General features: G+C 38.5%; 1 protein-coding gene across 3 annotated transcripts in view; it reads right to left on the bottom strand.

Moving 5' to 3' along the window:
- The window catches only part of LOC121508785 (ADP-ribosylation factor-binding protein GGA1-like), an 18,214-nt gene extending 6,730 nt beyond the window's left edge, over positions 1-11,484 (bottom strand). Inside the window, exons 1-13 of one of the 3 annotated variants that reach the window (XM_041785868.1) lie at positions 11,418-11,484; positions 10,724-10,808; positions 9,640-9,715; positions 9,343-9,441; positions 8,924-9,047; positions 8,220-8,320; positions 7,910-7,990; positions 2,301-2,438; positions 2,107-2,188; positions 1,828-1,938; positions 1,547-1,690; positions 800-852; positions 343-533 (exon numbers count right to left, since the gene is read on the bottom strand). In XM_041785868.1, the coding sequence (XP_041641802.1) occupies positions 343-533; positions 800-852; positions 1,547-1,690; positions 1,828-1,938; positions 2,107-2,188; positions 2,301-2,438; positions 7,910-7,990; positions 8,220-8,320; positions 8,924-9,047; positions 9,343-9,441; positions 9,640-9,715; positions 10,724-10,808; positions 11,418-11,463 (1,331 nt within the window). In that variant the 5' untranslated portion in view covers positions 11,464-11,484. Of the gene's footprint in view, positions 1-342; positions 534-799; positions 853-1,546; positions 1,691-1,827; positions 1,939-2,106; positions 2,189-2,300; positions 2,439-7,909; positions 7,991-8,219; positions 8,321-8,923; positions 9,048-9,342; positions 9,442-9,639; positions 9,716-10,161; positions 10,310-10,723; positions 10,809-10,893; positions 10,986-11,417 lie in introns of those variants that run through there. The other 2 variants (XM_041785869.1, XM_041785870.1) reach the window with 2 other exon arrangements.
- Between the last annotated feature and the right edge of the window lie 28 nt (positions 11,485-11,512).

The raw sequence follows: 11,512 nt of genomic DNA, 5'->3' as shown, positions 1-11,512 counted from the left end.
TTGCTTAAAAACGCAGGCAAAACTTGCACAGAGGCAAATTACATTTCTCACAGATACAACAACATAATTGCATAAAAACATGACACAACACAGAAATACATCAATATGTTGTGTAACTCTTAAAGTAACATTGCACATGCATCATATAATACACATGGTGTCAAAAAAACCAAAATATTATCTACAATGCTATGATGTGGGTGGGTAAGTCTGGTTTAATTAATCTCAAAAGGTTTTTTGTGACTTTTGTGTTTAACATTCAAACTGGAGCAGTGAAGTGGAAGTGAATCAAAAAACAGATATATTTTAGTTTGATAAGTGCATATTCTTTAGACTGTTTACCATTTGACCTGTTGGCTCTCTGGGGGTAGGGACTGCTGCAACAAGGTCTTCCCTAATAAGTCCAACTCCTCCATGGGTTTACTAGGAGCGACAGGGCCCCCTGCTGGTGGAGCCTGGGTTGTTTGGACCAGAGCTGGTAGCAACACCGCAGCAGGGAGTGATGGAGCCGATGATTCTATGCCATCAGCAGACTGAGAAAGCAGAGAGTTAAAGTCCACAAGTAAAAAAGTGTATTAATAGATGATGCAAAATGGTTTGAACCTAAATCAGTATTATCTCAGTGTCTTGTGTCAATTAATATGTTTTTATTTGTATCTTAAAACATTCAAAGAGTGTAGGTTTTTGCTAGTGAGAACATTTGTTCAGATTCAGAAAATTTAAAAAGAAGTCACCAAAATTAGAAAACCTCAGAATTCTATATATAGAGGCTCTTCTTTAGCAGAAAAATAAAACTTACAGTTTGCATTTGAAAGGTGTTCTGGAAGTCACAGTTTTCTGTTGAATTTAGCCCTAAAACATAAGTGAAATAATGGTTAATTCAGTCTGTTATTTGATATTACAGTGGTTAGAGTATATCAAAATACTATTTTTAAAAACTGTCAAACACACCTTGATCACAGTTTAAAATAAAAAGAATTGACTGGTACTCTCAAAAGTTATTTTCAGTGCCGTAAAAATGTGCCATAATCTTTATGTCTCTCTGATATTGCAACAGTATGATATTGTTTCCCCGTCTGTCAACATAGTCTGCGTTTTGTTATTGCGGAAAAGCAAGAGAGCATGGCACAGTGGGAGCTCCACATACACAGACAATCAGGCATGCACACAAACAGTACTGTACTTCCCCGCTGACTCCTATGATCTCATTTTCACCTCTGTACATTTCATATCACAGGGGCATAAATATCACAGCTTTAAACAGCACTGAAAACTGGGCTTAAGTCTGTATCAAGCTTAGCTCATTGAAGAAAGGATATAAATGTGTGTAGCTTTGTTGTGGTTCAGCCAGATGTGCCCTGCCTCTGCGAATGTTTGTTTCAGACAGTTAACCAGTAGGAGGCCATTAGAATCAAGGTGCAACTATGCTGAGTAGACTGTGCTGTGCTAACATTGCTGACTTGTGCTTATTAGCTTGTAAAAAAAAAAAAGTTAAGCAGTGGTAACCTTCCTTTGTATTTACAGCGAGCTAAGTTTTTGTGCTTACCCAGCGACATGAGCTCATCATCCAGAAGGCTGATGCCCACGTTCTGAGTCAGGGTCTGTAAGTTGGAGGGCTCTGGGTTGGATGGTGCTGTGCTGGCTGATGTGTTGAGCCCCATCAAGTCAACAAGAGCTGAACTACTGCTGGCTAATTTGGACAGAGAATAGACGTCTGGGATCATACTCTCTACAAAAATGTGATACAGGTAAATTGTAATAAACACTAAATGATGTCAAGTAACACTTTGAAGCAGTGAGCTTTAGAATAAGAACATATGCACTTACCAGGTTGTGAGGTCGTGGTTATGCCATCTTTTGAAACATCTTCTCCCTTTACCAGCTGTCTGTACAGGTTGATGACCTGTGTCAGGCTGTCGTTGGCTTGTAAAATATCCGCTACAATAGAATAATAGCTCATTAATAACACCAAATTGTTTTTGTGTTGCAAATCTTTAGAATCTGATTAGATTCAGCCTGATTAGATTAAATTTTTTGACTTTATCAATTCTTTATTCTCTTTGTATGATATGCCATATTTATTAGCCATGATATCAGCTAACATACCCAAAGCTTCATCACTGTCCTCTGTGTCACTTGCCAGTCTGAATAGGGTCGGTCTCATCTTTTCACAGCGCTGGTAAAGATCCTGCAATCACATACATGTTGAAAAAAGAAAAACGAACCCTCTGCCAGAAGTACGAGAAAATTTTTCAAAAGTGTAGGTGCAGGTAAGTTTGACTGTGCTGAGCTGTGCTAACTTTGATGAGTTCCTGGTTGCTCTGGGAGCAGCTCTCTTTGTTGTAGCCCTCTAGCAGCTGGCTCAGCAGGCTCACACTTTCTTTCACCTCCTGGATGGCATTTACCCGCTTTGATACTTTCTCCACACGCTTTTGGTCCTGGGAAACATTGATCACATCGCATCAGCAATTAACATTTAAAAAAAAATCTTTTGTAGTTCTTGACTGAATGTTCACCATATTGTTCACTGTCCACTTAATGACATAAATGTAAAAAAAGGTCAAATTGCAGGCTGAGATTAAATTTAGCATGGCAAATATGAAATTAGAGAAGGTTGGATGGGTTTAACAATAAAAAAACAAGACATATAACTGATCTTATTTATATATATCCTTTTCCTAAACTAAAACACATTCCATTTTCATGTGAAAAATGTATTTGTTTGTAAAGATGGTTGTCATTTGTAAAAAGGTTTTACTATTCTTTTTTAATTTATTTGTATATTCTGCTCTATTAAAATTTCCAACACAAACATTTTTGCACCAGACAAATTATTCTACATACAGTAGCTAAGCCTGGTTTAAGATTTTGACTCACTCAAAATGTTGATTTTTCTTTGTTTACTGAGCTCTTTATTTTTGCTGTCAATAGTGGAGATTGATTACACAATCTAAGCATCAATCATTACAATAAGTAAAGTAATAGTAAAGTGATGTAATAAAAGTTTAAAATCCCACAATCTACCTCTTCATTGTTTTTATTCAATGGAACACTACATTACAATATACTGACTTTACTGGAGTCAAAAAACATATTTCATTTGTGACGTAGTAAAAACAGATGATTTTTACATTTTGGAGAAAATATAAAAAGCAGGCTGACATTTTAGTGCAATATATTCTGGGCAATGATGTTTTCTGGCTGCAAGGTCCTTCTTTGAGCATCTTTTGGGATGTTTTTAGCACATATTAGAATGACTTCTTTTATTATCCTCTTTGCTTTAAGTGCACTTGGGTGGAATTAAAAAGGTTGTAAGGATGACACTCCAAACATAGGTAAAACGGTGAATGTTAAATGGACTTGAGCCTGTATAGCACTACCCATCTACCCATTCATACCCTTTTACCCCATTCACTCACTCACTCATTCATTCACTGATTGCAAAGATCGTGGGGAAATGACCATCAGTATTAGCTTATTCCATTCATATGCATCCTTACCCATATATAGATGCATCTCAAAAAATGAAAGTATCATGAAAAAGTTCAATATTTTTTGTCACTCTTCTGAAAGTGAAACCCATATATTATAAAGACTTGTTACACAGAGTGAAATATTTCAGGCCTTTATTTCTTGAAATGATGATGATTATGACTTATAGATATGAAAACCCAAAATTCTGTGTCTCAAAAAATTAGAGTATTACATAGGATCAATAAAAAAAGAATTTTTTACACAGAAATGTCAGGCTTCTGAAAAGTATATTGATTTTTATGCACTCAATACTCGGTTGGGCCTCCTTTTGCATGAATTACTGCATCAATGCAGTGTGGCATGGAGGCGTTCAGCCTGTGGCACTGCTCAGGTGTAATGGAAGCCCAGGTTGTTTTGATAGCAGCCTTCAGGTCATCTGCATTGTTGGGTCTGGTGTCTCTCATCTTCCTCTTGACAATACCCCATAGATTCTCTGTAGGGTTCAGGTCAGGCCAGTTTGCTGGCCAATCAAGCACAGTAACACCAGGGTCATTGAAGCAGCTTTTTGTACCTTTGGCAGTGTTGGCAGGTGCAAAGTCCTGCTGGAAAAATAAAAATCAGCATCTCCATAAAGCTTAACAGCAGAAGAAAGCATGAAGTGCTCAAAAATTTCCTGGTAGATGGCTGTGTTGACTGTGAACTTCAGAAAACACATTGGACCAACACAAGCAGATGCCATGGCAGCCCAAATCATCACTGACTGTGGAGACTTCACACTGGACTTCAAGCAAGAGGAAGATGAGAGACACCAGACCAAACAATGCAGATGACCTGAAGGCTGCTATCAAAGCAACATGGGCTTCCGTTACACCTGAGCAGTGCCACAGGCTGATCGCCTCCATGCCATACTGCATTGATGCAGTAATTCATGCAAAAGGAGGCCCAACCGAGTATTGAAGGCATAGAAATCAACATACTTTTCAGAAGCCTGACATTTCTGTTTAAAACATCCTTTTTTATTGATCCTATGTAAAATTCTAATTTTATGAGACACTGAATTTTGGGTTTTCATATCTGTAAGCCATAATCATCAACATTTCAAGAAATAAAGACCTGAAATATGTCACTCTAAGTGTAACAAGTCTATACAATATATGTGTTTCACTTTCAGAAAAGAGTGACATAAAATATTGAACTTTTTCATGATACTCTAATTTTTTGAGATGCACCTGTACATGCCACCAATGAAGCAGTGGGTGCAAATTGGGGTTAATTGTCTTGCCCAAGGACACGTTTCATGTGACTGTAAGAGCTGGGGATCAAACCCACAAGACAACAGACTCTACATACTGAGCCAGAGTCGCCCCAATAGGAAGGGCGGTGATGTCATACTGCTGCAATGTTAGTCTTCCCAATGATTGTCATCCTTAATATCTCTTCAAATTTACACCCAAGAGTGACATAAGCAAAAAGGATACTGATATAGATGTAACTTCAATATAGACTGAGGTGAGTCAATGCTGTGAGATATGGGAAAAAGAACCTTGCAGCCAGATAACATCACTACCCAGAATGCACTGCACTAAAATGGTAGTCTACAGCTGAATTGATTTTTTAAATCAACTTGAAAATTTAGACATGTAGCATGTTTCTTTGTACAACATACAAATAGAAGACATGAATGTTAAATTTAAAAGATAACGCATCTTACTATTCAGGGATTCTTTTGAAAATATAGTAGACGCATCAGGTATACAGCTGCAGCAAAAAAATATATATTTTGAAGAAGTTAAATTTACCCAAAATTTAATCCATAAAGTAAAACTTTCATATATCCTGGATTTATCACATACAAAGCAAAATGTTTGAAGTTTTCTTGCTTTATCTTGATGATTACTGCTTACAACTTGTGAAAAAAAAACAGTATCTCAAAATATTAGAATATTGAGGAAAAGTCAAATTTCTCATCTGTTATTTAATTCCAAAAAGAGCTCTGATTAGTTAAGTGCCTCAAAAACCTGCAAAGAATTTCTGAGACATTATCCTCTCACTCTGGTTCAGTACACACAACTGCAATCATGGGGAAGACTGCTAACGTCACAGTTGTCCAGCAGACAATAACCGACACCCTCCACAAGAAGGGTAAGCCATAGAAGGTCAGTGCTAAAAGGGCAGGCAGTTATTAGAGGCTGTTTTAAGGCATACTCATGGAAAAATTACAAGAAGTGAAGTGAGGTAAGAGAAGGCGCACAAGCAACAGCGATGACTGCAGCCATGAGAAGATTCAGGAACTTAGGGCAGCTTCACAAGGAGTGAACGGAGGCTGGAGTCAATTGGGGCTTTTCCATTACATGGCACGGCTTGGCTTGACTCGGCACTGCAGCCCAGCGCAGCAGTGGGTTTGCTTTTCCACCACAACCAAGCTACCCGTTCAAGGGCGCATCTAGAGCTGATGATGCAGTGTTTTGAGCCCTCCTTGATCTCTCTACTCTGTCCTATCTCAATGATTTTACATCATTTTAAAGCAACAATCAAACTGTAGACTGAGTTGCTCCCTCCCCCGTCTCCATCTCTCTCCCTCTATCCGCAATCAGTAATAACAATAGTAACAAACGATAATTCACGCTTATCATCAAAGGAGAGAATTAACCTGCATATAAGTTAAAGAACAGTCTCCTTATTACTGGTTTGTGGATCTATAAAGAGCAGAAAATGAACACATTGATATATTTGGATTGGGCAGTGAGAAGTGCATGCTTTACTAGCGCCAGTTAATGAATTAAAGACAGACTCCGTCATGGGTGAAATGTTTCAAACATCTCCAGCATCTTATTTTTCAAAAGTCTAGAACTCATTTGTCTATAAGAAGGGGAAAGGGTCAAACTTTGGTTATTAGTAGGTGCAGAAAAATGTGTAATCCTGGATCTGCACCTGGTTCTTCCTGATTTCACTCGTCAGTGTGAGAAGCCACACGCAACTATCCGAACGTAGTATGAGCACAAAATCTCAAGTTTTGGTCTTGTGTCATAAATATTAAGTCATACAGTGAATGATGACACCGCTGTAACAGAGTTATGGACAGCTGGAGCAGAGGCAGGGACAAAATGTATCTCCCCCGTCTCCCCGTGGGGTGAAAATTGATCATGGAGGGTTATCAGTAGCAAAGGGGGTAAATTCCCCCAGCAAATCTGACCCTGCAAAGCACTTCAACGTCAGCGTGGCACGTTTGAAGGTGGGGCTAGCCTGCTTTATTTGAGCGTGGCGCAGCCAAGCTGGTGATGGAAATGCAAATCAGCATGGCTCGGTTTAGCTCGGCGCGGCCAAAAGCTGTAGTGGAAAAGCTCCAAATGTATCAAGAGCCACCACACACAGACATGTCCAGTAAATGAGCTACAAGGTGTCATGTTCCTGGTGTCAAGCCACTCCTGAACCACACACAACATATAAGCATCTCACCAGGGCTAAGGAGAAAAAGAACTAACCCATTGCTTGGTAGTCCAAAGTCCTGTTTTCAGATGATGAAAGTAAATATAATATTTTATATGTACATCAAGGTCCTAAAGTCTGGAAGAAAAACAAGGGGCAAATTCACAATGGCTTGCAAAGTGCTTGCAGGCCAGTGTGAATTTCCACAATCAGTGGCGGTTTGGGTGCCATATCATCTGCTGGGATGTCTCCACTGAGCTTTTTTTCAGCGCAGCAGTCTACCAGGAGATTTTAGAGCACTTCATGCTTCCATCTGCTGAGAAGCTTTACAGAGACGCTGATTTCCTTTTACAGCAAGACTTGGCCCCTGACAGCAGTAAAGCCAAAACTACCAGAAATTAGTTTGCTGATCATATTATTACTGTGCTCGATTGGCCAGCCAACTAACCTGACCTGAACATCATAGAGAATCGATCAGATATTGTCAAGAGGAAGATGAGAGACACCAGACTAAACAATAGAGACTAGCTGAAGGCTGCTATCAAAGCAACCTTCCGTAATACCCCAGCTGTACTGAGTACTGACTGCATCCATGCCATATTGCATCGATGCAGGAATTTGTGGAAAAGGAGCCTTTTTGTGAGCTGTAAGCTGCAACCATCAAGATGAAAAAACAACTTCCAAGGGTCCAACAGGGGACAAGAGTTAGAAGTTTGAAATAGCTATAAACTATCTATGCAGCCCATCAGCTTCATGCTCTGTAATGAAACTGTGTTTGAATGGCATTGTCCCTATTATATCAAAGTTATTCAATCTAATTTTCTGTAATAAATCCAGAAAATACATAAGTTTAACTTTTTTAATTGAATATGAGAAAAAAATATTCAATGATATTCTATTTTTTAGATGCATCTGTATATTTTGCAATAGAGGTATATCAAACAATAAGCAAACATATTTGAGGACATACACTGTATAGCACATTTGGTAAATAAATCTGATGACGCACCTCCTGGACCATTTCCTTAATGAGCTTGTTTGCTGCTCTTAAATCCTCAGGGTGAGTGCTGTTCAATAAGCGAGACAACATCTACATAAACAGGATAGGACAGAAGAGGGCAAGGAAAGACGACAGGAAGAGAACTTTGTAAACTGTTGGTAGTATAATATTTCTACCAGAAAGGTTAACTTTTCAGGCTTTAATGAGTATGGAGCATATTTATGGATCTAAATTACATTGATAAGAGACAGCAGGTTCCTCTTTTTGCAAACTTATTCAAAGGGATTGATTCACTATCATCATCACGTATACTTCTTACCTTGGATTTCTCCTCATCTTCAAAGATGGCACTTTTGGCTCTGGGTGGAGTTTGTGCATGGGGCTTGTCCTCAGGAAGCACAGGATCCAGCTTGACAATGCCTGGAAAAAAACAAGGACAACTGTTAACCTCACATGTCAACAGAAGAGATCATTTGTATATAATGACTGTATTTATTTCTCTTTACAAAAAAAGTCACCTCTGAGTATTTTATACTGTGCTATAGCATTTCATTTACAATCTTTACAAATAAATGTTAGCACATTAGAAAGCAAAGCCATTGTATTAAAGTACAACAAAAACCACACTACAGATACAGAGGATATAAAACACAATAGGAGAGACCACCCGTTTTTGGTGTCAAACCTGGTAAAACTGCATTCTAAAAATCAAACAAGATTCAACTAAGCATGACTGAGGCTGTCTGCCTCATGCTTGTTGCTCATCACAATAAAAAGCAGAACTGCTACTTCCTTGTCTAAACATTATTTGTTAGACAAAGGAATATCTGGGGCCAAAATGCACTCAGTAATATATGGGTATACTAAAAAATCATTGATTTGTATCTGAACAGTGAATGTATGGAACAGCACTGACAATACACTCACATAAGCTATAAAGATAATAAGAAAAAAGCAAAGGAACTTGTCAGAGACTATGATCTTAATGTTTAGTCACATTCCCAAGCTTGTGAAGTGGCTTACCCTGTTTTTTCAGCATATGATAGGCCTCTGCTATCTTGGTTTCATCAGGCAGATTCACTGTCCAGCTGTACACCATTTCTAAAACTTTCTTCTTCACTGGCTCAGGCGCTCGGGCACCCAAATACTGCAGAGAAGAGGATTAAAGCTTTTACATTTACATGAAGACACTGGTATGACTACACATTGGGGAAATTGCAGCAGTAGGTAGGCAGTTGTTTGCAACTGGGAGGTTATGGGTTTGTTACCCAGCTGCCACAGTCACATGCCACTTAGCCCCAATTTGTTAGAACTCTGCCATCAGTGTGTGAATGTGGACTGAATGGGTGGGTATGAAAGCATTTGGTGTAGTCAGATGACTAAAAAAGCACTGTAAATACTTTTATTAATTTATCATTTACACAAAAAATGGGGCCTGTTACCTTGGGTGAGACCACCTTGATGAGCTCATTGAGAAAGCGAAACTTTCCCACCTCTGTGTGAAATCTCTTTCCACAGTTTTTCATGCATGTCTCAAGAACCTGCAAAAAAAGAAATAAATCAGTTTGTTTTTACCTCTGCAAAGACCAGCCTCCATGTAAAGCTGTACAAATAATGAAAAGTGGCATATTCCAAGTTGATACTCACAGTCATGTGCACTAGATTAAACATCAAAGAAACATTTTTCACTTGGAACTGAGATTTTGATGGATGAACATGCATGCAGGACAATAATTTACCATGAGTGCCTGCATAGCCTCCCACTCCTGGGGTGACTGGATTTTATGGGCCAAAAGTCTGGTTGCAAGCTGTGGACTGAATGATACAAAACATATTTAGATTTTACTCACCAAAAAAAATCTAAAATGTTGCATTATGTAAACTTTAATGTTTTCCAAGCCATCAAAGTATTTTATAGCAAATGGGGCAAAATAAACACTGAATTACAATAGTGAGATATTCTATTAAATTTTATAGGTAAAATAACATGTACAGGTACATCACAAAATATTTGAGTATCATGAAAAACATCATTTTACCCTTTAATTCAAGTAAAGAAATAAACTTCTCTACATTCATCACACAGAAAGTGAAATATTTCAAAGGTTTTTTTAATCTTGAGGATTAAGTCGAACAGCTCATGAAAATCAAAGACCCATTATCACCAAGTATTAGAATATCATAAAACACCAACAAAAAAGGATTTAGAACACAGAAATGGCAACTTTCTGGAAATGTATTTTCAAATATGCTCTTAGTACTTTGTAGCACTTGGTGAGGGCTCCTCTTTCAACAATTTACTGCATCAGTTCAACGTGGATGCAGTAATTCATGCAGGCAATCCACCTGTGGAACTGCTGGGGTGTTATGAAGCCCAGGCTGCTTTGACAGCAGCCTTCAGTTAGACTGTATTGTTGAGTCTGGTGTCTTTCATTTGCCTCTTGACAATACCCCGGAGATTGTCTATGGGGTTCAGGTCAGGCTAGTTGGCTAGCAAATCAAGCACAGTAATAATATGATCAGCAAACCAATTTCTGGTAGTTTTGAGCAGGTGCAAAGTCTTGCAGTAAAAGGAAATTTGTACCTCCATAAAGCTTTTTAGAAGTTTGGTATCATGAACTCATTTACAGGTTGGAAATGAGCTTTCTCCTGATATTCTTACTTCTGTAGATGCATCTGTATTTTAGAGCGCCATGAAAGCTGTTGAACTGACCAAAAGTTCGGGGTGTCCTGCCAAATGCCATTTGCCATCTACTGAGAAACATAGCAACAGGAGAAAATACTGATGATAAAATACTGTGTCCTTCTTCATCATCATCTCACCCTTCTGGTTCATTGTTCAGCTGATCACAGAAGCTCTGGATACTATCCCAGTCAGTAGCTTTATTCAAAGGGTTGGTGGCCTTGTCTGTGTAAAAGGAAAATGACACAATTCACAAGGATGTTACATTAGAAAAGCTGAGGGATAAATATAAAGTATCGATGTCAGTTACCTCTGAGTGTCAGCATTATGTAAATTATCAGTGCTCTTGTTAAAAGTCCATGGTGCTAGTGTGTGCATGAATTAATGCGTGACCATGGTGTGGTTAAATAGCAGTACTGAAAGGTTCCTGGTTCGTGTTTAAATTACCTGGTTTGTCACGACCAATCAGGAAACGACCATGAGCTAACAAGCTAGTTAATTTTGATAGCATTCAGCTTGTCTTCAAATGTATTTTAAAATGAGGTCGTCATGTTGGTGATGCCTCATTGACTACGGATGCAAATTGAAATAACAATACTGGGTCACCAAGGCATAGATTATGAAAACTTAACTGAGTTCATTTCTTAGCTACATCTGTACTTTTAATTTGATGTCATTCGCTGTCTTGACTCCCAAAAAATCTATTCCCTAGGGAGAGCACAGTGATCGGCAACCACAAAATAAAAATATTTTTCCCCCGTATCATCTAAGAATTTCTCTGTCACCACTTTACGTTCACAATTATGCCTTTTATTTCAAAGTAAGATGACTTACTGATGCGAGACTGCAGGCTAGCCTCATCAGGAGGCGCCGCCGCCATCTTTCAGGAATTCTAAACAAGTGGTAACTACTGCGTGATCTTTATAACA

The sequence above is a fragment of the Cheilinus undulatus genome, linkage group 4 (assembly GCF_018320785.1).
Source record: "Cheilinus undulatus linkage group 4, ASM1832078v1, whole genome shotgun sequence".
Classification (NCBI taxonomy): Eukaryota; Metazoa; Chordata; class Actinopteri; order Labriformes; family Labridae; genus Cheilinus; species Cheilinus undulatus.
The sequence above is the reverse complement of the archived record's forward strand: the minus strand, read 5'-3'. Positions and strand labels throughout refer to the sequence as shown.